At 59.2% G+C, this 24,721-nt stretch overlaps 2 protein-coding genes across 2 annotated transcripts in view; both read left to right on the forward strand.

Annotated features, from left to right (window-relative positions):
* Positions 1-24,721, forward strand: part of PTPDC1 (protein tyrosine phosphatase domain containing 1) — a gene marked incomplete in the record, with an annotated part of 669,594 nt that overhangs the window by 17,964 nt on the left and 626,909 nt on the right.
* WNK2 (WNK lysine deficient protein kinase 2) overlaps positions 272-24,721 on the forward strand; it is a 130,067-nt gene continuing 105,617 nt past the window's right edge. Inside the window, exon 1 of the mRNA XM_088019204.1 lies at positions 272-934. Within this exon, the coding sequence (XP_087875330.1) occupies positions 272-934 (663 nt within the window). The remainder of the gene's footprint in view (positions 935-24,721) is intronic.

Here is a 24,721-nt window from a genome sequence, read left to right on the forward strand (position 1 = left end):
GCGCGAGTGCCCCTCCCCCGGCCTCCACCGCAGCCCGCCCCCGGGGGGGGGCAGGGGCAGCCCCAGCAGACGTCTTCCCCTCCCCTCCCTTCCCCAGCCGGGGCCTCCAGGGCCAGTTTGCAGACCCCTCCCCCGGGGCAGTCCCGCAGGCCCCTCCGCGGCGGGGGGTGGGGGGCGGGCGGGGCGCGGGCCCCGGCGACGCTGTCTCATCCGCGGCGGGGCAGGTGCGGCGGGCCGGCGCTCACGCGGGCCGGTGTCCTTGCCCGCAGAGATGGACGGCGATGGCGGCCGCCGGGACGGGCCCCGCGCGCTGACGGAGGCCGGGCGCGGCGCGGGGCCCGCGGGCATGGCGGAGCCTGCGGCGGTGCCGCGGGCGCGGGCGGCGCGGCCCGGGCCCCAGCGCTTCCTGCGGCGCAGCGTGGTGGAGTCGGACCAGGAGGAGCCGCCGGGCCTGGAGGCGGCCGAGGCGCCGAGCGCGCAGCCCCCGCAGCCGCTGCAGCGCCGGGTGCTGCTGCTCTGCAAGACACGCCGCCTCATCGCCGAGCGCGCCCGCGGCCGCCCCGCCGCCCCTGCAGCTCCCGGGGCCGCCGCGCCGCCCGGCGCCCCCGCCGACCCCGGCCCTCAGCCCGCGGGCGCGCGGGAGCCCGGCCCCGACCCCGAGCCCGCGCCCTCCGGAGGCCCCCGCGAGGCGGCGGCGGCGGCGGCGGCGGGGCGCGAAGACGCCGCGGCGTCCGAGGCGAGGCCGGAGCCTGGGCGCCCCCGCCGGGACGAGCCCGAGGAGGACGACGACGAGGACGACCTCAAGGCCGTGGCCACCTCCCTGGACGGCCGCTTCCTCAAGTTCGACATCGAACTGGGCCGCGGCTCGTTCAAGACGGTCTACAAGGGGCTGGACACGGAAACCTGGGTGGAGGTGGCCTGGTGCGAGCTGCAGGTGAGGGCGCTGGCCGCAGGTGGGCGGTGGGCGGTGGGCGAGCGCCTCCGGGCGCAGCCCTGCTCCTGCGCGGGGCCGCGCGTCCGGCCTTCGGGGGCAGCGGCGCGTGTCGTTCTGTGCGCGGCACCGCCTGTGCGGGCGAGGTCGGGCCGCCCAGCGTGTGGCGGTCAAGTGTGGCACGGTGTGGGCCCACGCGCAGGAGTGGGCACTTGGAGGGCGTGTCCGTCAGTCCGGCGGTACCCACCCGGGTGGTCTGCACGGGCGGCAGCAGTGTGGGGGCCCTGTGTTCCAGGCGCTCTGGAGTCCAAAGGTGTGGGGGCCCCAGCTGGGGGTGCTGGAGGGGCTGCTTCTGACCCCGGTCTGTGCGACGTGGGGCTGCCGGGCCTGGGTGCGTCAGGGGCCTCGTGGTTCCTCCAGGGCCCGTTGCTTCACAAGATGGATGTGTGAGAGGTCTTAAAACCAAGTCATACAAAATGCCGGTAGGATTTTTTTTTTTTTTTTTTAATGCAAAGGCCCGGGACATGCATTTTTCATAACCTTGCCCTCACGTTGGCTGTGTCAAGCCCCAGCCCTAGAAGATTATATAAACAGTAACCCGAGCTGCCTGGGCCAGCCTTGGAAGCCAGGACACTGCCTGTCAGAGCGGGTGTTTACGGGCCCTCCCTCATTTGGGGGGGGTCAGCTGTCAGGCATGGGGCTGTCCTGTAGGCGAGCTGGCTGCCTGGGTGTAAGCCTACCCCAGCACCCCGTAAAGTTAGCAGGGCCTTCCAGGCCTGATGCAGGGCAGCCTGCCACACTGCAGGCCGCCTGCCTTTTTGGCTCCGAAACTGGATTTGGTTGCTCTGTCCTTTGGGCCCCTGCAGTGTGGCTTGCATGTGTGCGAGCCCCCCGATTTGGTGGGTGTCAACCTGTCCTTGGCCTTTCTCCAGAGACAAAGAGCTCCAGAGGCCAGCCCTTCCTGCAGTCCCTTGGTTTTGCAGTGGCAGTGTGGAGTTTTCTTGGCAGGGCTGGTGGTGTCCTGTGGAGTCCTTCGGGAGGGACTGAGCTCTCCTTCCTCATGGCTGTGGATGATTCTGGGCCCTGTGGAGGGGTGACTTTGGTGGTTTGTGGTCTGGGGGCCCTGGCCAGCCATGGCACTGCTGCTGTGTGGGTGAGGGAGGACCGGAGAGGAGCAGAGGACCCCAGGTTTAGAGCGTGGCCCTGCGTCTTCCCTTCCCACCTTCTCCCTCTTGCCGAGTGACCCTGCGTGGCCCTGCGTGGTGCTGTGGGCACCCGCTGGTGCAGGGTGGTGGGCAGGAGCCGGGGAGCGGCAGCGGGATCCGAGGTAGAGGCCTCAGCAGTGATGAGGCATTGCAGGCCCACGTGACCCTCGGAAGGGTTTTTAGTTCCCATACCCTGTAAGGCAAGGCAGGCAGCTCTGCCTCTGGGTCCTGAGCAGAGCACAGGCCTGGAGCCTGGCTGCCATCCAGGGGTCTTTTATGCCTGGACTCTGGGTGGTGGTAGGAAGGCTGGAGAAGGCTTGCCATTCGTCTGGTGGCGGTTCTTGAACAGGAGGTACTGGAAGCCCCCGTTGGTGGGAAGCAGTCATTGTACCTCTCTGAGCGACCTGGTATCCGACGTTTCCTCCACGTCCATGGGCAGCATCTGGGGTCAGCTGCCTCTGCTGGGCTGTTCTGAGGTGGGATTTGGAGCGGCGTGCTGTTTCCTCACCAACAAGGAGGCTGTTATTTACCCTGTTCATTGTTGAGGACCCCCAAGGTCACCATCGAGGACACAGAGGTGGGAGGGTAAGGGGGGAGTGTAGCATCATGGGAGGAGGTGTCCAGCTTGGTGAGGCTGTCCTTAGTGGAGGAGGTGAGGGTTGGGTCTCTGGGACCCCTGTGCGCCGAGAGAGGGCAACAGGTGTAGCTTGTTGGCTCTGAGCCTGGGGAAGGGGTTTCCTCCTGCACAGTATGGAGATGTCCACCCTCTGTCGGGCCCCAGGATGGCTGGGTGTCAGGGATCCCAGTGGAGGTCACTGGGGAGTGTTGCCTTCAGCATGGGGAGCTTTGCAGGATTCTCACCACCCTCTGACCCCCCTTCTTCAGCCCCCAGGAGTGCCTTGGCTGGCAGCTTTGGAATGCCCCAAAAGTCTGTTTCCTCCTCCTGCCCTCAGGATGCTGGGGGGCATCTGCACCTGCTGGCCTCTGCCAGACGGAGGAGGGCTCACCCACTCTTCTCCCAGGGTGCCCTGCCCGAGGTGGGAAAGGTTGCATCTCTAGACCGAATAAGTCTGGCTTGCAGGACGAAAGATTCCTGTAACGTCCTACTTCCTTCCATAAATCTGTGTTGGAAGGGCTTTGCAGCAAGACACGTCACCTCCCGAATTCTCTAGGTGGCCAAAGCTCACACAGATTTTCTGGGGAAGCCATTTTAAAGTATCACTTCTCTGTCTTCTCTTGAATGAACTTTTGTCCGGGCAGCAGAGCAAGCTCCGATAGCAGGGAGAGTGCACGCCCCAGAGCTCCGGTGCATGTTTCCCTCATCCCTGGGGCTGTCCTTGGCTAGCGCCAGTCCTGTGTAGACCCTGGGCCCGTGTAGGGGCAGATCTTGACCACCGACACTGTCCCGGGTGTCCGAGGGCACCTTCTGGCCTACTGCCCCCACCGAGCCGGTGTGGGTCCCCAGGAGACCTGGCTGGCATCTGGAAGCCGTGTCAGAGGCGGGCCGCTGGCCTTTCCTGGGTCACCCGCTCCTCCTGTGTCTTCCTCGGGATCTTGGACACAGTCAGTCTTGGTTTTCAGCCCCCTCTTGTCATGGCCCCCTGCCTTCAGGGAAGATGGGGCCTCCCCGCAGAAGGCTTTGGGAGCTGCTGTTGCCGGGCTGGGCACTGCCTCCTGGCAGGGGGGAGCACCTGGGACCGTGTTTTCTGTGCTGGTGTTTAGGCCCACGTGCAGGGTGGGGGTCGTTCTGCCGCATGGGGGTGTTGCTCTTTGAGCCTCTGCTCACAGCACTTGCAGGGCCCTTGTGGGGCTGGGTGAGTCCAAAAGACGGGCTTGCAGACCCTGCAGGTGCTGTCGTGAAGTGGGCCTGCTGCCCTGCATTGCCCAGAGGTGACTGGGCTCCTGAGCGGCGGGCCAGGCCTGAGGAGGGACTTGTGGACATGGGGACCACAAGACCTCCGCCTTCCCCTTCATGTGGGCAAGGGGTTGCTGTGTGTTCCTGACTCGCCTGCGTGCCACTCACCTGCCTGCACCCTGGGAGGCTCATTCCAGGTGGGTGTGCGCGGCGCACCAGGGTCCTCGCTGTCGTCAGCCTCGTGGGGACTCCTGTGGCCATGGCAGTACCCCCCCCACAGGTGCTGAGCTGGCACCTGCCTGTGCAGGTGCACCATTGCCTTTCATAGACAGGCCACGGACACATCGTGTGGTGCTGGGTGGCTTCACACGCGGGGTTCGGCGGTCCCCTCGGGGGCCTTGTCTGCTGTCAGAGTGGCCTCGAGCAGCCCGACCCGGGGCTGCAGACACGCGGAGGGAACTGTGCTGCTTGCTTGCTGGAGTCGGATGCTTAGAGCTTGCTTTCTTGAGTGATGTATCACGTGCCGGGCACCTCACGGTTCTGGTTTGCTTGCCTGAGAGACCTGTGTAGACGGGCCTTCTCCCCTTCCCTGCCTTTGCAGCAACTGGGTGCCGTGTTGGCGAGGTCCGTGTGGTTGGCGGTGATAGATGAGCACCCGGAGCTGTGGGTCACCGTTGGGGGCGCCCTGGATGCCGTGGCTTGTTTCCTGTTAGAAGCAGGTGTTCCCGCTGCTCAGTGTGTGCCTTTTGGGGCATCCTCAGAGGTCCTGGCATCTGGGGCAGTGGACTGAGCCTGTGTCAGGCCTGACTGCCAAGTAACGTGTGCCCCACGACAAGGACCCCAGACTTCCTAGTGTGGTGGGCTGATGGTCTCCCCCCTTCCCCCCCTCCATGTCATTTCCAGGTCGTGGCTTAGGCTTACTCAGGTGTACGAGCTTTGTAGGTGGGGCTGTTAGCTAGAACATGATGGTGGAGAGAAGAAAAGTTGCTAAGTGGGTGGGGAATGTTCCAGAAGGTTCCAGATGCCTGGTCCCCTGTCGGCGGTGCAGCAGCATTTGCTGAACGGGTGCCCTGGTTCCAGGCTGGGGTACCACAGAGAGCAGGGCAGACCACATCATGGTGGGAGAGCCAGGTTTTCATGGAAGAGGGGTGTTTTCTAGAAGCCTGTGGGTGGCGAGGGCATGAGCATGGTGAGAGGCCATCCTGTGGTCCTGGGCTGGCGGGGCTGGCCCTGTGCCTGCCACTTACCTTCCAGATGGCTTGGACTTGTGGCTCTGTGTGTGGCCATAGGCCTCTCTTGGGCCTGTGGCTTGGGCCAGCTGTAGGCTGAAGCTCGATGATGCCCAGGGTGACAACATGGAGCTTCAAGTCACCTCTTTGAGGGAGCAGAACTTGACCCAGTCTGCAGAGCTTTGGGCCGTGCGCCTGGGTCTCCTTTGCCATCCGCTGGGCTGAGTGAGGAGGTGGAAACTAGCGTCTCCCAGGGGTGCTGAGAAGGGGCATTCAGGAGCCTTGCAGCCAGACAGGGCACCCCACCCTGTGCACACAAACACCCCAGAGCAGGGCCTCTGCTGCATTTGCACCCCAGGCCCACAGCTTCTCGGTGGGGAGAACTTGGGGAGGACACCTGCCTTTGTGAGCCTTGGTTTACCTGTTTGTGCAGTGGGGCTGGTGCTGGCTGACTATCATGGGGTCGTAGGGACTCTTGACAAGTGTTTGGCATTGAGCACAGAGCAGAGTGAAGCGCCCCCTGCACGTAAGTGTAAAAAGCAGAGGTTGAAGTGGAGAGCCAGCTGGCCCTCGGGGAGCATGGGGGCCTGCCTGCAGACAGGAGTTGGTCCCTGGCTGGTGCAGGGCCCCCCAGGTGCAGGCAGGCGGGCGGTGGGGGGAGGGCTGTGCTCTGCCCCAGCACCTGGCTGCTGCCACTAATCTGAGCGGCCGATAAGAGAAGGTGTGAACACAGCAGCTGGAGTCTCTAAGAAGCAGGTTAGGATCGGCCTCTGACTACAGACCTGCGAGGGGCTGTGTTTTGGGCGGACAGGCCCCCAGGAGGATGGTTCCGAGTGTAGCAGCACAGCCCATCTGAGGTTGGAACCTGAGGGTTGGCTGCAGGTTTTCTCACTTCAAATAGTTTTCAAATCCGGTTCTGTTCTCCGGAGGGTTGCATTCTAAGATTTTCCGGACTACTTGATCACTGCCTTTAATTTATGTCAGGTTTCTTTAAACACGTGTTAAGTTTTTTTGGAGAAGAATAAAAGAAAGGAGACGAAGACAGTGTATTGGCGAGAGAATAGACAAATAGTTCAGTGCAACAGAGCAGAGAGCCTGGAAACAGACCCACATAATGGAGTTAACTGGCCTTTGACGACCATGCAGAGGCAACTCAGAGGGGCAGAGACAGTGTCTTCCACAAATGGTGCTGGAACCACTGGACGTCCACACACACGAGTGAATCCACACACAGACCTTACTCTTTTCACAAAAATTAACTCAAAATGGACTGTAGACCTAAATGCAAAGTGCAAAACTTTTAAACTCCTAGAAGGTAACATAGAGAATCTAGGTGGCCATGCGCTTGGCAATGGCTTATGTTATTTTATTTTATTTTATTTTATCTAAATTCCAGTAAACCCACAGTGTTATGTTAGTTTTAGGTGTGCAATATAGTGATTTAACATTTCCGTGCAACACCTGGTGCTCATCACGACAAGTGCACTCCTTCATCCCCATCACCCGTTTCCCCCATCCCTCGCCCCCCCCCCCCCCCGCCCCGTACCAGCTTTGTGTTCTCTATAGTTAGGGGTCCATTTCTTGGTTTGTCTCTCTTTTTTTCCCTTTGCTCACTTGTTTTGTTTCTTAAATTCCACATGAGTGAACTCTTACAGTATTTCGCTTAGCATAATAGTCTCTAGCTCCATCCATGTCATTGCAAATAGCAAGATGTCGTTCTTTTGGATTGCTGAATAATATTCCATTGTATATACACACCACATCTTCTTTATCCATTCATCAGTTGATGGACATTTGGGCTGTTTCCATAATTTGGCTATTGTAAATAATGTTGCTTATAAACATCGGGGTGCATGTATCCCTTTGAATTAGTATTTTGTGTTCTTTGGGTAAATACGCAGTAGTGCAATTGCTGGATCATAGGGTAGCTCTTTTCAACTTTTTGAGGAACCTCCATACTGTTTTCCAGAGTGGCTGCACCAGTTTGCATTCCCACCGACAGTGCATGAGTGTTTGCCTTTCTCTACATCCCTACCTACACCTGTTGTTCCCAGTGTTGTTAATTTTAACCATCCTGACAGGTGTGAGGGGATATCTCATTGTAGTTTTGATTTGTATTTCTCTGATGATGAGTGATGTTGAGCATCTTTTCACGTGTTTATTGGCCATCAGGATGTCCTCTTTGGAAAAATGTCTATTCATGTCTTCTGCCTGTTTCTTGACTGGATTATTCTTTGGGTGTTGAGTTTGATAAGTTCTTTATAGATTTTGGATACTAACTCCTTATTGGATATATCATTGGCAAATATCTTCTCTCATTTCCATAGGCTGCCTTTTGGTTTTGTTGATTGTTTCCTTGACTGTGCAGAAGCTTTTTATCTTGATGTTATCCCAATTGTTCATTTTTGCTTTTATTTCCCTTGCCTCAGGAGACGTATCTAGAAAAATGTTGCCATGGCCAGTGTCAGAGACATTACTGCCTGTGTTCCCTTCTAGGATTTTTATGGGTTTGGGTCTCACGTTTAGGTCTTTAATCCATTTTGAATGTATTTTTGTGTTTGATGAAAGAAAGTGATCCAGTTTCATTCTTTTGCATGTAGCTGTCTAGTTTTCTCAATGCCATTTGTTGAAGAGACTGTTTTTTTTTCCCCATTGCATATTATTGCCTCCTTTGTAGTAGATTAATTGACCATATAATTGTGGGTTCATTTTTGTGTTCTCTATTCCATTCTATTGATCTTTGTGTCTCTTTCTGTGCCAGCACCACACTGTTTTGATCACTACAGTTTTGTAATACAACTTGAAGTGTGGAATTGTGATGCGTCCAGCTTTGCTTTTCTTTTTCAAAATTGCTTTGGCTATTCGGGGTCTTTTGTAGTTCCATACAAATTTTAGGATTGTTTGTTCTATTTCTGTGAAAAATTTTTTTTTTTTTTTTTTTTTTTTTAAGTAGGCTCCACACCCAGCGTGGAGCCCAGTGCGGGGCTTGAACTCACAATGCTGAGATCAAGACCTGAGCCGAGATCAAGAGTCGGACACTCGGCCAACTGAGCCACCGGGTGTCCCAGCTGTTGGTATTTTGATAAGGGTTGCATTAAATGTGTACGTTACTTTGGGGAGTATAGACATTTTAACAGTATTTGTTCTTCCAGTCCATGAGCATGGAATGTCTTCCCATTTCTTTGTGTCCTCTTCAACTTCCTTCATCAGTGTTTTATAGTTTTCAGAGTACAGGTCTTTCACCTCCTTGGTTGGGTTTATCCCTAGGTATCTTACTATTTTTGGTGCAATTGTAAATGGGATTTTCTTAATTTTTCTTTCTCCTGTTTCATTATTAGTGTATAGAAATGCAACAAATTTCTGTATATTTTGTATCCTGTGACTTTACTGATTTCGTTTATCAGTTGTAGTTGTTTTTTTGGTGGAGTCTTTAGGGATTCTATATAGAATATCATGCCATCTACAAATAGTGAAATTTTTATTTCTTCCTTACCAGTTTGGATGCCTTTTATTTCTTTTTCTTGTCTGATTGCTGTGGCTAGAACTTCCAGTACTGTGATGAACAGTACTGATGAGAAGAAACATCCCTGTCTTGTTCCTGACCTTGGGGGGAAGAGCTCTCAGTTTTTCCCTGTTGAATATGTTAGCTGTGGGTTTATATACACACGTATGTTTAGCTGAGGTATGTTCTCTCTAAACCGACTTTGTTGAGAATTTTTAATCATGAATAGATGTTGTACTTTCTCAAATGCTCTTTCTGCATCTGTTGAAATGATCATATTGTTCTTGTTCTTCCTCTTGATGTGATGTATCATGTTGATTGGTTTGTGAATGCTGAACCACCCTTGCATCCCAGGAATAAATCCCACTTGATTGTGGTGGATGTTTTTTAAATGTATTGTTGGATTCAGTTCGCTGGTATTTTTGTGGAGGATTTTTGCCTCTGTGTTCATCAGGGATATTGGTGTGTAGTTCTCTTTTATTGTGCGGTCTTTGTCTTGTTTGGTGTCAGGGTGATACTCTTGGTAATGACATTTTAGGTTCAAACCAAGGGCATGATCTATTAAAAAAAAAGTTTACTATGATATACGAGGAATTCCTAAAACTCAACAATAAGAGAACGAACAACCTGATTAAGAAGTGGGCCAAAGACCTTACTTAATAGACACCTCACCAGAGAAGACATACAGACATCAGATAAGTGGATGAGAAGATGCTCCACATCCTGCGTCATCAGGGAAATGCAAATTATAACAAGATTCCACTGCACGCCTACTAGAACGGCCAGAATCCAGGGCACTGACTAGACCAAGTGCTGGCGAGGACGCGGAGTGGCAAGAGCCCAGTCATGGCTGCAGGGAACGCAGACCCTCGCTGCGGCTCCACAAGACAGCCTGGCAGCTTCGTACGAGACCAGACACACTCGAAGCACCTGCGTGGCTGGGTTGGTGAAACATCTGCTTTCGGCTCAGGTCATGATCCCGGGGTCCTGAGACTGAGCCCTGCATCGGGCTCCCTGCTCAGCAGAGAGTCTGCTTCTCCCTCTCCATCGGCCCCTCCTCCCTGCTTATGCTCTCTCACCCTCTCTCAAATAAATAAATAAAATCTTAAAAACAAAACTAAACACACTGTTACCATTGGATCCACCAAGCAAACCCTAGGTGTTGACCCAAATGAGCTAAAAACTTAACTCTACACAAAATCCTGCATACGGATGTTTACAGCAGCTTTATTCATAATCGCCAAAACTTGGAAGCATCCAAGATGTCCTTCAGTGGGTGGTGGACAAACAAACTGTGGTCCATCCAGAGGAGGAAACATTACTCAGCACTAAAAAGAAATGCGCTATTAAGTCATGAAAAGACAGATGTGAACCCTACCTAGATGCACATTATTAAGCCAAAGAAGCCAGTTGGAGAAGTCCTGTGTGAGTCCAGCTACAGGAGTTCGGGAGAAGGCGCAGCTGTGGCCGGGAAAGGGGTTAGTGGTTGCTGTGGGTTGGGTGGGGTAGGGCGGATGGATGGGGGAGCTCAGAGCAGTTTTAGGCAATGAAACGACTCTGAGTGGTGCTGTAACGAGTGTCCTCAAACACGTGTTCAAACCGCAGAACTTCCAGCACTGGGGGTGAAGCCTGATGCACACTGTAGGCTCCGGGTGGTGATAATGAACCCGTGTGCGCACATCAGTTGTCGTCCGTGTACCCAGCGCGCCAGGTCGACGGAGGGAGGCTCTGGGGGCTTGGGAGGAGTATGTGCGAATTCTGCGCTTTCTGCCAAACCTTTCTGTGGCCCTGGAACTTCTCTAAAAATTGTTAATTTAAAAAAGCGACGGTGACGGCCGTCTTGAAGTTTGCAGATATTCTTCACTCCAGCGGGTGTAGCCACTTTTCGCGCGCGCGCGTACACACACACACACACACACACACGCGCACACGGGTGTCCTACAGCTGCAGCTGCAATCACAGGGTGTCCGGGTGTGTGTGTGTGTGTGTGTGTGTGTGTGTGTGTGTGTTTTATTCATTCATTCGTTTTCTTAAGATTTATTTTAGTTTTAGAGAGGGAGAGGGTGTACGTGTAGGGGAAAGGCAGAGGGAGGGAGAGAGAGAAACCTCAGCAGACGCCCTGCTGAGCACGGAGCCTGACAGGGGCTCCATCTCACGACCCCTAGGGCAAGACCTGAGCCGAAATCAAGAGTTGGACGCTTAACCGACTGAGCCACCGAGGCGCCCCATTAGGGTGTGACAGGTTTTAAAATCTTTGTTTCTGAAGGGTCTTTTAACGCTGTTAGTTTTCAAGGGGAGGCTATGCTTAGGGTTTGTTGCTGTCTTTGTGTTCGCTGTTCTAGAAAGTTCTCAGTGCTGGCAGGGTGGGGAGAAGCCGGGGCTGGACTGAGTGTTGGAGGCTACAGGGGAGTGGCTCTGGGTTACTGGCTCCCTGAGGGTCCACCCAGGGGTGTTGGTGCCGGGGGGGGGGTCGAGACAGGTGGTCCCTTTCACACTTGCCTCCCCCTGAGCTGGGCGTATTTTCCAAAGTGTTCAGGAGGCCCCAGAAATAAAGGTGTCATGGTATGAGCCCTGTCCAGACACATGGGTGGGCTGAGGAGCCAGTGTGGTCGAGGGGGCGCTGGGCGAGGCTCAGTGCCCCTGAGTCCTGATGGTTTATGCAGGCTGCCTTGGCCGGGGGGCCTCCTCCTCAGGGAGGTCTGTGCATGGCCGTCAGCCGGCTGCAGGTAGGGTGGGGGTGTGGAGGACTTTCTCGGACTCCGAGATCACCCGTGAGCTCACTGGGTCTTCAGAGCCACCATGAGAGATTTTGGGACTCTGGTTTTACAGGTGAGGAGGCTCGGCATGGGGTGAGGGGTGGGTAGCTCGCACAGTGGGGTGTGGCTGGTGGCCTGGCCCAGGCTTCTCTTCCGGCGTCGTCATCTCACGTATGTGTTTAGAGGTTTGCTGTGCAGAGGGAGTGTCACTCGACACTTGGCTTGGGGAGTGCTGGGTCAGGCAGGCATTGCTGTTGTGATACTTCTCAGAGCCTTTAAAATGCCCGCTGTGTTGCGAAGCTCTCAAGGGGCTGTTGGAGGCCCTACCCTCTGCCCTCTTTTGCCCTTTCTTTTCCCATTGCTTCATGGGACGGGGACAGGCTCTGGGGAGCGCCGTGGCAGCCAAATACTGCTTGGGAGGTATATGCCCCCGTGGCATGTTTTGGCTCTGTGGCAGATACCATGGGGGCTTCCGCCTCATTCCTCAGTGGGGCCGTCTCAGGCTGGATGCTGTGGGGAGGGACCCGCCCCCCTCCGGTGTCCACTCTTCCCTAGGTTCCCTGCTTTTCTGGCTCTTGCTCAGGAGCACATGAGCTGGGAAAATTCTCAGCTGTGAACCAAGTGTGGCTAAGCAATGCAGACTTTTCATCATTCCCAAGATGTAAGACCGAGGGGCGGCCAGCCAAGGGCCCTGGTGGCTTAGCAGTGTTGGCAGGGACAGTGGTGTTTTCCTGTTTTTCTTCCCTACTGTCCTCAGCCGGGTTGGATTTGTCCACAGGCTCATTGCCTCATGGCTGCAAAAAGGCTGCCATAGCTTCAGGCATCACAACCACATTTGAAGGCAGGAAGCAAGTGGGTAGATAGGTGTCCGTGTTTTTAATTCACGAGGGAAACTGTTTACCAGTAAGTGACTTTGGTCCCTCGGGTTAGAATGGATGGCAAGGTCTGGCCCGCCGCAGGGGCATCTGGGGAAGGCTTGCTGCCGTGGATGGTTTTTGGTCTGTTCCTGGGGCTGGGTACAGTGGGTTTTGCTGGCAGGGAGGGGATCAGGCAGCGTGAGGGCCCCTGCCCGAGTCTGTCCTGGTTACCTCACGTCTCCGAGGCCCTGTTGGTGCCTGTGTGTGATGAGGCCCTCCGCCCGGGCCTGTCCTGCCAACAGAGCAGCCCCCACGCCCACTGCGTCTGGGCACCCCCTGCTGCCCTGCCCCCCGTGTCTGTGTGGGGACCGTCCCCATCCCCTGCCGCCAGGGCAGCCCCGCTCTCCTCTTTCCCCTCATCAGAGTTCCTTCCCTCTGCCAGCGACTCCATTTCCATTTCCCCACAAACTTTATTTTGAGAAACTTAGGAAAGCTGGACTGCCAGGCGTTAACAGCTTGGCGCGTGTGCCTGTCCTTTGTAGCTCCTCGTGAGTGTCCCCCGGCCCGTGTCCCCCACGCCCGGAGGGCCACTCGCGTGCCCACAGCTCCGTGTCATGCTCCCACCTGACTTGGATGCCACCAGCCACACGTCTGACGCGGGCTGTGCCTCCCAGTGGAGCTGTTTTCTCGTTTGGATCCAGGATCCAGTCAGGAGTCATGAGCTGCATCTGTTTGTCACGGCCGATTTCATCTAGAACAATCGCTCCACTGTTTTTTATCATTGTTTTTGAATCTTAGTGGCCCTGCCTTTTTCTCCCACAGAGACTGTGTCCTGGGCCGCCAGGCTTCCGCACGGCCACGCTGGGGCTGCGTCTCTGCGAGGTGCCCCATGGTGGCACGGGTGCAGATCACAGATGTGGGTTGGGCTGGCGCCCCACGGGCACACAGACTGGGGTCTCTGTGAGGGGCCACTCTGCTGCCCCCACGACCTTTGACCTGTGGCCTTGGGGTTGAGGGATGCTCTGTCTGGAACCATCCAGATTTTTGGAAAGCTCATGCTGGTCCCCTTCCCGGGGGTGGTCAGCAGCAGAGCGGGACCTGAACCGGGCCGCTGGGGCTTCTGCCACGAAGCTGGGCTGCAGGTGTGGTTGTTGTGGGGCTCAGGGCTGCAGGCCTCCCGCCTTCCTGGTTTGGGCGCCCTCGTGGGCCAGCCCCCTGTTTGGGCTGGATTGCTGATGCTCCGGAGCCCTGGTGGCCGGGTTCACCTGTCCCCTCCCTGTGCCGGCACTGGGCCCCTCCAGGGGGCGGGGGCTGTGAGGACGGAGGAGGAGGCCACTGCCCGGGTAGGGGGCGTCTCTAGGGATGTTCCTGAAAAGATGGTGATGTGACAGATGCCAAAACCCACCCCGAACCTCCTTCCTCTGACGTGGCAGCGTTCACTTGGGTCTCTGCCCTACTTGCCTCTTTTTTACGTTCTTTGGTATTTTTGCAAAGTCATGATTGTGACGTCTGAGCTGCACGTGCAGTGATGGTGAATCACCACCCACAGCCCGTGGTCCCTGCCTGCCCCAGCTTTGGCGGGAGCCCCCCCGCAAGTGTGAGCGGGCCCAGCAGTCTCTCCGTCCCCAGCGGCGAGTTCGGGGGGCCTCAGCCCCAGCCCAGCCCGCAGCTGGGTGCTGGCCTCCAGCGGGGGCCTGATGCATCGGGGGGGCCCTTCTCCTGTGCCCTGTGGGGTGCGGCTCCTCAGTGGGGCTGTTGTTGGGGCCCCCAGAAGGAAGGTGGCCACCGTGTTGTGTCTTCCGGCTGGGAAGTCACCTTGTCAGGCTGGCCGGCACAGAGCCACAGACACCTGCCTGGACAGGTTTGGAGCAAGAGAGTGAGTTTGGCTGCCTTGGAAGGGGCATTGCAACCTCAAGGGGAGAAGAGTGAAGGCAGGGACAGAGCAGGGGTGCGGTCAGTGGGCGTCTCCCGGGGGGCCAACGGGGGCCCTGTGTTCTTTGATTTAAGGGGAACTCTGTCGTCCTGAAGCCCTTCTGCATGATGCCAGTGACCCACTTTCGGGGACCACGGGGTCATTGTTTCTCACAGCACGAGGGGCCCCTGGAGCTACTGACAGGCCCTTGGAGGAGGACACCCACGGGCCCGTGACGCGCATGTGCCGTGGGATGTTTGCTCTCTGACGTGACGTAGGGTGCCTTGCCGCATGGACTGTGGAGGCCCCTGGGGGGAAAAGCTGCCCTTACAGATGGCCGACTGCCCTCTGTCAGGCTCCCAGACGTTTCCTTAGGAGCGTCCAAGCCAGACTGTTCCTTTTCTTCTCAGCCACTCCCGAACTGGAAGTTTGGGGTCTGGGTGGGGACTCGGAGCCCAGGTGTGGGGGCCAGACCATGGTCCTGCGTGGGTGCCAAGCAGACCTGACCCTGCAGCGGCCACGTGGGGAGGGCAAGGGTGGCCAGGTGGGTGGTTTTATCACGGGGCGATGGAGGACACTGTGGTCTCTGTTAGCAAAGATGTGCTACTGTGAGTGATTTGCAGTCAGAAGGGGTGAAGACCGCGGGGAGGGGTGCAGGGGTCATGGGGCAGGGCTCCCCGGCCCTGCTTCTGAAGCCCTCTGGCCTTGGTGGCCCTGGCCGTCTGTGGATCAGACTCCTGGCCTGTGGGCGCCGGTGGACCGCCTGCCCCACATACAGTGTATCCTCGTGTGGGCGCGGCCCCAGGGAGCGTGTCTGCCCCTGCTGTGCTCCCAGCGGCCTGGGACGGGGCTGCCTCACGCCGGCCGGATGGTGTTTCCGTGGCACCCGCAGGGCGGTCCGTCCGGCCGTGGGCCAGGTCTGCACAGGTTAAGGGAAGGCCAGAAGGTGTGTGAACTTAGTGGGCACTTCAGGGACAGGGCAGAAGTTGAGGGAAATCTGCTAGAGACAAAATGAAGGAAAAGCAGGTGAAAATAGTGAAAGTCTTTAAAAAGAAAGGGGACGGCTGGACCTCTACATGCGGAGTGACTGAGGGGTGCTCTTTGCTCCGCTGTTCTGGAAGTGCCGTTGCTGGAACGTGGGGGCAGGTCAGTGCGTCTGGGCCCCACCAGGGGCCAGACCTGCATCCCGGGCCCAGGCCGCACGCTCACTTTGTCCCAGGCATCGTGTGCTGCCCGAGACTTTCTCACACGTGGATCACGTGGTCTCATGATGATGCCCTTCAGCACTTGGCCCCGCTGTGCCAGCCACCCCCTTGGTCCCTTTCCCACTGTGTGCCTGGTGTTCCCCGTCTTGGGTTTGTGCCCCTGCTGCTGACACTGGGGCAGCTCAGTTTGGTCTGTTACAGGTGAGAGGCAGGCTGGGGTGGACACAGGCGCCCAGCTGCTCTCTCCCTTGTCCTTGGCAGCAGGAGGCACCTGTGTGCCCGCCCAGGATGGACGCACACTCACACCATTGCTCTCAGCCTCCCCGGAGGTCCGGGTGTGGAGAGCTGTCCGGCCCTTGCCAGCCCTGGGCTTTGTCCAGCCAGCAAGGCCCCGGGCCCCGGTGGGCACACTCTGGCCTGGGGACAGGCTGCCCTGCAGGAAGCCACACCCGGCCACCTGGCCTGCTCACCGGCGCCTCCGCGTGTCCCAGGAAGCGCGGTGCTGGCTCCCGGCTGGCCTGCCTGAAATAGCCCGTGAGCCCCTGTAAATATTTGATGACGGTGAAGATAGCAAACAAAGGCCTGCTCTGTTCCCAGGGGGACCGAGACGGGGACACTGGAACGTTCTGGCCCCGCGGGCTGCTTCCTGGAGCCGCTTGTGCATGCGTCTTGAGGCAGGCCCTTTGTGTCTGGGAGTGGAGCAGGGGCCCTTTGGCAAGGTGGAGCCAGCTTTCTACCTGGAACCGGCCGGGCCTCTTCGACGGCTGCCAGCCTGCCCAGAGGTCATGGAGGGGTCTCGCCCTTCAGACGCAACGTGGGACAGACGCTTGGCCACAGGCTCTGGGGAGAGGCTCGGAGCAGCCGGGGGGCCTAGGGGTTGGCATGGGCGCCGACAGCCCAGCAGAGGGTCAGCACGTGGCCGGCACCGTGGGGCCCCGGTGGGCTCGGCTGGGCAGCCACAGACGCATCGCATGCCTGCCCCCGTGGCCCTCCGGATCCTGGCTTCTCTGCCTGCTGGCTGTGCAGGGAAGACACCCCTTGCCAGCCTGGGTGCACGCGTGTGTCTTCCTGGGTGGGCGTGCCAGGGAAGGGGCCCGTCAGCCCTGTGGGTGCTTCCAAGTTGCGGCAGGCCTGCCGAAGGGGAGCAGATGCCCGGGGTCCTGGCGGCCGGGCCACAGCCCCACCGGGCGGGAGAGTCTGTCTCCTTGGGTGGGGCAGGAACTGCCAGAACTTCAGGCAGGTGTTCGGCAGCTGACAGCCTTTCAGCAGGGTTTCTGCTCCGTTTTCTCTCAAGGGGAAGGAAAATACCGTGGGTGGGGCTGCGATGGGTGTAGTTGGGTGGAGGTTGAATCATGAGGGTTTTCAAAGACCTTGGTCTGTGAGTGTAATTATTAATGGTTGTAATAACCACAGTGGCGGTATCCTGAGAGCTCACAGGAGCCCTGTGCTGACTTGCTTCCCTTCTCTCGTGGAGCCCTGGCTGCAGCCCAGGGAGGCTGGCTTATCCTTGGGGTTTTGGGGACTCTGAGGCCCACGAAGCTTATGTTGCTGGAGATGCCCTCTACCGCCCTGGAGCGCCTTTGCCGAGGGTTCCTGTTGGCCGCTCAGAGCCCCTGCCGTGAGCTGCAGGGAGGGCAGGCTGGAGCCCCCCTGCATGGGGCTGTGGAGGGGGGCCCGGCAGTCTGACCCCATGGGAGGCTCTGTGAGGAGCCTCGAGCGTGCTTTGCTGAGCTAGCCTCCTGACCTGAAGCCACAGCAGGGTACCAGCCTGGCAGGTGGATGCGACCCTGGGGAAGGTTGTTAGGGAGCCTGCAGGAGCAGCCACCTGGTCCAGGCCCAGGGTCAGGCAGGTGGGAGAGAAATGGGGGAAGCTGGACGGTGGGCCCATGCCCCAACCTGTGGATGTGGTTGCCTTGAGGACCTTGAGATGCAGGACGGTCCTGGCTTATCTGGGTGGGCCCAGTGTCACCCCCTGGGTCCTTCCGACAGGAGGACATGGTGGCCTCTAGAACGCAGACAAGGGGTGGATCCTCCAAGGTGCCCCGGAAGGAAGTGCCCCTGTGTATCTCCTGGACTTGGCCGGGAGGCTTCCTTCTTGCTTCTGGCCCCAGAATTGAAGAGAGTGTGCTGTTTGGGCCTCAGCACGGTGTTTGCTGAGGCAGCGACAGGAAGACATCCTGCCTCCCAGGGGACAGTGTGCACCCAGGGCCCGGGGAGGCCACCCTGGGAAGACCGCAGGGGGGCTGTGGGCGAGGCTCACTGTGAGCAGGGCTGGAGCCTGCGGGCGGTGCCTCTCAGGGCCCAGGTATGTGGCGTGTGTGCGGGAGAGGAGAGGCATGGTTCACCAGGGCACACGGGGGGTTGTAACCACCTGGCCTGGTCAGTGGGTATGAGGGGACATTGAGGGGTGATGTGAAAATGGTTCAGGGGCAAGGTGTGACCGCTGGGTGTGAGGTGCCGGCAACCGTGGGGGCAGTGGGCAGCCCCTCCCTGGGAACCCGCCCCTGCAGGCAGCCTCCTGGCTTATCCCTCCTGGGGACAGTGGCCCCCGGTGAGGAAGAAAGGCCTGGGGCCAGGCAGCATTTGCAGGGCAGGGAAGCCTCTGAAGAGAACCTGGCACTGGGGCCTGAGCTCCACGGGCAGAACCTCTGGGTCGTGGTGTTCGTCCCCTGCCCGCAGCCCAGGGGACTCTGGGAGGGCTCAGCCTTGGAGCTTCTAGGCTCCTGCCCCAGGCCTGGCTCTTGGAGGGGGTGGTGCACACGCCTCTGTCCGCCCTTCACAGGGCCACATGCGTCCTGGAGGGCGTCAGTGGCCAGTGGAGGAGCCATCGCTGTCTGGGGGACCTGTTGTGTTCAGGTCAGACAAGCACTCAGTTTGTGGGCGGTCTCTGTACTCCTTCCGCACACCCTCCCCGAGGTCTAGATTGCGGACCACTTTCCAGTGCCCTGCCTGAGGGCCAGGGCTGCCCGGCACTCTGCTGGGACCTCCCTCCTCGCCAGCGACCAGCCTCTCTCCTAATAATCAGCGCCACACCCCGGTGGCTCTGCCGCTCCCTGCCCCCCTCTCTCTCCCCTCCCCATCCCTGTTCCCCCCCATTCTTGTCCCTTCTCCCTCATCTCTGTCGCTCTCCCAGCTGTCCCCCTCCATCTCTGTGCCCCTCCCCAGCTCTGTGCCCCTCCCCAGCTCTGTGCCCCTCCCCCAGCTCTGTGCCCCTCCCCCAGCTCTGTGCCCCTCCCCCAGCTCTGTGCCCCTCCCCCAGCTCTGTGCCCCTCCCCAGCTCTGTGCCCCTCCCCAGCTCTGTGCCCCTCCCCCAGCTCTGTGCCCCTCCCCCAGCTCTGTGCCCCTCCCCCAGCTCTGTCCCCCTCCATCTCTGTCCCCCTCCATCTCTGTGCCCCTCCCCATCTCTGTGCCCCTCCCCCAGCTCTGTGCCCCTCCCCCAGCTCTGTGCCCCTCCCCCAGCTCTGTGCCCCTCCCCCAGCTCTGTGCCCCTCCCCCAGCTCTGTGCCCCTCCCCCAGCTCTGTGCCCCCCATCTCTGTGCCCCTGCCCATCTCTGTCCTCCTCCCCCATCTCTGTGCCCCTCCCCCATCTCTGTGCCCCTCCCCCATCTCTGTGCCCCTCCCCCATCTCTGTGCCCCTCCCCCATCTCTGTGCCCCTCCCCATCTCTGTCCCCTTCCCCATCTCTGTCCCCCTCCCCCATCTCTGTCCCCTTCCCCCATCTCTGTCCCCCTCCCCCATCTCTGTCCCCCTCCCCCATCTCTGTCCCCCTCCCCCATCTCTGTCCCCCTCCCCCAGCTCTGTCCCCCTCCCCCATCTCTGTCCCCCTCCCCATCTCTGTGCCCCTCCCCCAGCTCTGTGCCCCTCCCCCATCTCTGTCCCCTTCCCCATCTCTGTCCCCCTCCCCCAGCTCTGTCCCCCTCCCCCATCTCTGTGCCCCTCCCCCAGCTCTGTGCCCCTCCCCCATCTCTGTGCCCCTCCCCATCTCTGTGCCCCTCCCCATCTCTGTGCCCCTCCCCCATCTCTGTGCCCCTCCCCCATCTCTGTGCCCCTCCCCCATCTCTGTGCCCCTCCCCATCTCTGTGCCCCTCCCCATCTCTGTGCCCCTCCCCATCTCTGTGCCCCTCCCCCATCTCTGTGCCCCTCCCCATCTCTGTGCCCCTCCCCATCTCTGTGCCCCTCCCCATCTCTGTGCCCCTCCCCATCTCTGTGCCCCTCCCCATCTCTGTGCCCCTCCCCATCTCTGTGCCCCTCCCCCATCTCTGTGCCCCTCCCCATCTCTGTGCCCCTCCCCCATCTCTGTCCCCTTCCCCATCTCTGTCCCCCTCCCCCAGCTCTGTCCCCCTCCCCCATCTCTGTGCCCCTCCCCCAGCTCTGTGCCCCTCCCCCAGCTCTGTCCCCCTCCATCTCTGTCCCCCTCCCCCATCTCTGTGCCCCTCCCCATCTCTGTGCCCCTCCCCCAGCTCTGTCCCCCTCCCCCATCTCTGTGCCCCTCCCCCATCTCTGTGCCCCTCCCCCATCTCTGTGCCCCTCCCCATCTCTGTCCCCCTCCCCCATCTAGGTCCCCTCTCCCTCATCTCAGTCCCTACCCCCCTGCCGGCTGGAGCCCCGTATCCATAGCAACAGTTGCTGCTGTGGAAGCTGGCTCCAGCTCCCTCATCCCGCGGGGAGGTATTTTTGGCACTGCGGAGAGATTTTATTTTATCTGCAGTGTTGACTTGTACTCTTTGAGTGAGTGCCGCACAGACAGAGCGGGGGCAGTGTTCAGGGAGGTGTGAGGGCTGCTGCTGGTGGTTGTGTAGACACTGGCCCTTCCCCTGTAGACAGGGTCTGGGCAGCACATCATGGGGTGCTCAGGCAGGACGGCGGCTCTGGGCTGTGACTCTGGATGATGGAGGAGCCCGGTGGTCATGGTGGTGGCCAGCCTCGGGGCTTAGCCAGTGGCCATAACATCACTGGGAGCTCTGGGGGCACTTGCTTTTTGGCACCAGCCACAGCGCAGACCCTTGGGGAGCTTCATATGGCGACTTCCCACACTTTGCCTGGGGCCCTTTGTCCAGATGAGGTCATTGGGGCTGTCCTGGTGTCTTCTTCTGAGACGTCTTCCTGCCCCTGCCAGGCCCACGTGCATGGCCATGATGTCTGGAGTCCACTCTTCCTTATCATGTGGGCCCTCTTGTTTCTGTGGGGGTCAGGGCTGCCCCCCACTCACCATGGTCATGATGATCTCAGTATTTGGCACCCCTCGCTAAGGTACCTCCAGTGGGACACCCAGGAAACTCTGGGGTGTGGGGCCTGCCCTGCCGAGCCCCTGCACGCGTGGGTGTGTTGCCGGGGGGTGGAGTGGATTCCCACGTGTCCTTGACTGGGACTCGGGGGAGGGTGGGGGTTGTGGGCCTGGGAAGGGGCAGGTCCCCGTGTGCACCCGTGAGGAGTGCTGAGGATGGCCCGTGATGCACCTGCTGTCCTCAGGGAGGGGAGCTCCTGGGGAGCAAGCCCAGTGGGGCATGCAGCCCCTGGCCCCTCAGAGGCTCGAGATGCCCTCTCCCAGGTTTCCTTGGGCAATGTGTACTGGAGGTAGCTGGGTGTGCTGCACCCTGGGGTCCCCAGAGCCACTCCCTGACCCTCTATCTCTTCATCTGCCCAGTGGGCGTGAGGGCAGCTTGCAGGGGGCCATGGGCCATGCCTGCGGCGTCCAAATCAGAGGCAAGGCCCGCGAAGCTTACTGAGGCCCAGTAGAGTTATTTCTGCCTTGTCATCATGGAAATGCCAGCTGGGCCAGAAAGAGAGCCACCATCCAGCCTCCTCAGTCGCATTATCATTGGACGTGTCTCGTACGTTAGTCTTCTTCCCAAACTCTCAGTCTTGCGTGAGCCCCCAAGTGTAGGCCTGGAGGGTAGACGGGACCTTGGCTGCCTCCCCCCACAGGGCTCTGTCTCCCGCCACTTGGCACACAGTAGGTGCTGTCCACACATGTCCTTGAGCCAGAGCCCAACGGGGGGAGGCGTTCAGGGTTTGTGGGTTTTACAGAATTAGGAATTCTGCTTCAGGGAGGCCATCTCTGAAGCCATGTAGGGAACAGACACGAGAGGGGGCACTTGAGGAAATCTGCACCACGGTGTCCACCCCTTGGGGAGGAAAGCAGCCCAGCACAGGGATGTGGCCCCATGGTGCAGTTCAGCGGCTTGCAGAGAATCGGGGACACGGGAAAGAGGGAGCAGAGCTCCCACGCTTGTCTCCTGAAGGCAGCCCTTCTTTTTTTTTTTTTTTTTAAGATTTTATTTATTTATTTGACAGAGAAAGACACAGTGAGAGAGGGAACACAAGTAGGGGAATTGAGAGAGGGAAAGCTCCCTGCTCTGCAGGAAGCCCAGTGTGGGGCTTGATCCCAGGACCCTGGGATCATGACTTGAGCCGAAGGCAGACGCTTAACGACTGAGCCACCCAGGCGCCCCATGAAGGCAGCCCTTCTCATTCATTGTTTGGTCCGCATCCTGGGAGTTTTGTTAAATCCCAGCCTGGTGCTTTTCACCTGCGGCCCCGCCCAGCTCCCCTCCCCCCTCTCCCCTCCGCTCCCCGCGGTCTGCTACCGGCCTTCTTCCTCGGCTAGTTCCTAGGCTATAAATAGCCGTGTGGTGAAGAATTGCGGCCACACGCCCAGGCATCGAGGTTTTGGACGACTTCCCTGCGGGGGCCGAGGGTGCGAGTCCCAGCCGAGCGCCGCAGCCTTCCGGGCACGTGCAGCTCTGTGGAACATTGTCTTTGCGCCCTCCTGAGCAACGTTCCGAAAGGGGTACAGGGAATGGGTTTCTGTGGTGGGAGAGCACCGTTGGTGTCACCGGGCGTTGGTGTCACCGGGCGTTGCTGTCACTGGGTGGCTTGCTCTGCCTGTGTCCTACGTGTGCACTGACCTCCACACCCGTGCAGTCAGGTGCTCGGAGGTGCCGGGATCTGTAGGGATTGGGGCATTTTTTGGGGAGGCACAGCTCAGCGGGGAGAGAGCTGTGCCCAACGGAGGGAACAAAACCAGTGTCGGCTGTGTAGCCTTGGGCAGGTGCTTCTTCTCTGGTCAGGGGAGCGTGGTGTGACCTCTGGGGCTGCAACTGCCCCGGGCCTGATGCAGGATGCCTCCCCCAGGCTCCTTCTTGGATCAGGGATGCACACCTCGTACAGCAGTGACTGTGACCCCAGAACGCCAGCAAGGAAGCTGATGGCCCGTTTATACAGGTCACATGCAGCCTGAGCCCCGGTCCTGACCTGGGCAGTCTCGGGTGCCCACGGCACGGGGCGGGGGGGGGGGGGCGGGGAGGAGCCCCCCCTGTGTCCACATGGGCAAAGGACATTCATGGATGCTGATGAGCGAGGCTGGCACTTTTCTCAGTGCTCTGTGCTCAGGCAGGGAGGGGTTGTGCCACGATAGTGGCCAAGTTGGGGCCCTGACCTGTGAGTCTGGGGTGGGCTGGCCCCGTGGGGCGTGGCTGACTGCTGACCACTCTGAGCGGGGTCCATCTCGGGGAGTGGCATCCCCACCTCTCCTCATTAATCAGCACCACCCCTGCTAGGCTTTGATGCCACTGCCTGTGGGTTTGGGGAGGGCCATGGGGTGTGTAGGAGGCTCTGGAGTGAGCAAGGCGGGCTGGGCCTGGGGAGGCCAGGGGCCACATGCTCCTGGGGCCTGTGCTGGTGACTGGGGGTGCTGACCACGGTGGGGCACCTGCCATGGTCAGTCCGTGAGGGATGTGAGTGAGACCTGCTGTGTGCAGAGCTGCCCTGCGGACGGAGGGATGGTGTGCTGGAGGGTGAGCTTCGGGAACTCCCCCCCCCCCCCACCCCATGTGCACGAGTCCTGGGTCCCTGCAAGCTTCCTTGCCTGGAGCGTTTGCTTTCTGCTCTGAGATCACTTGGCTCTCTGCAGCTGCACTCACCACAGTCCCAGGATCCCACAGGCTGGGTCTCAGGTCCACACCCTTGGGCAGCCCCGCAGGGGAGGTGGGGGGCAGGCCCTGCACTCCAAAGGGCCCCTCTTCTCTGGGATGCTGAGCAGGGGTGGGGGATGGAGAGGTGGGGGGCAGGCCCTGCAGGCACTTTCCCATTGTTTGCTCCTTAACTTCCTTACTCTTTTGCTTGCTCTGCCTGTCAGTGGTGGGGCTGGCCCAAACCCTGTAGCAGCAGCTACAGGATGGAGGATTTCATTCCTTTTCTTCTGGACTGCTCTGGGTTTTGTCAAAGCCAGACTGGGAAGTGAGGAGGCTGGCCGGAGGTGGCATAGCTGATCCCATTGCTTACCTGTCTCCTGGGGTCACAGTGCGAGAGGGTACCCCCCTAGCAGGGCAGTGTCCAGAGAGGCTGTCTCCACCCCATCAGTCTCCTAGACAGAGGCCTGCTTGTTCCTGGTCATGCCGTTTCAGCCAGGCCCTCCAAACACTGGCCCCCAGGACTCAGGGCACTCAGGACCCCGCAGTAGCCTGTAGCCAAGGACTCGCATCTGGAAGCCGGGGCTGCGGCCGACCTGCTGGCGTGTGGCCTCTCTGCGCTCTATCAACTGGACAGCATCAGGGTTGAGACGTGAGGGCAGAGGTCTTGCCCAAGGGTACCTTTTTGGGCCTGGCTGGTGCATGGCTGTCCAGCAGGCCATGGCTGTTGGTAAATGTTTGCCTGAAGTGAGAGAGAGATGTGGGTGTGTGTGGGGGCCATCTCCTCACCTGCCAGCGCATCAAGGAGGGACTTCCTGACCCCAATCAGGGGTCACCTCAGTTTTTACTCCTGGGCTTCAGGGTTGTTCCCACCTGTTGGAGGTGGGGGCAGAGAATCCCCCTGGGGTGCCAGGCCCAGCCTCTCTCTGTCTCAGTCATGAGTTGGGGAGATGGCTTTATCATCACCTGGGTAATGAACCTACCTGCAGAGGGGAGCCCACTGAGCACTGGCTCCTGTTGGACTTGGAATTCCATTTTGATCTTGGGAGGGACACACGTGTCATCTTCCCAAAGGTCCTTGGAGCCTGGGGATGGTTGTGCTTCTGCGTGGGCGTACCTAGGAGTCCTGGGCTGTAGGGCGGACAGCCAGGGGGGCAGGATGGAGGATGGCCCACAGTAGAATGATGGCCGCAACCTTATTTCACCTGCCATTTTATTTTACTTGGTGTCACTGGGAATTTGTAAGTTTTGATCATAATTTCATTGCATCCTTGCATATGTACGCAGTGGTAAATTTAACAGCTGAGGTGTGGCTTGATAAGTCTGCCCTGTAGTTGGACACACCATTCTTAGGGTTGTG

The sequence above is a fragment of the Eumetopias jubatus genome, unplaced genomic scaffold (genome assembly GCF_037043125.1).
Source record: "Eumetopias jubatus isolate StellerSeaLion01/CBP00866 unplaced genomic scaffold, mEumJub1_p1.0 scaffold_15, whole genome shotgun sequence".
Lineage (NCBI taxonomy): Eukaryota > Metazoa > Chordata > Mammalia > Carnivora > Otariidae > Eumetopias > Eumetopias jubatus.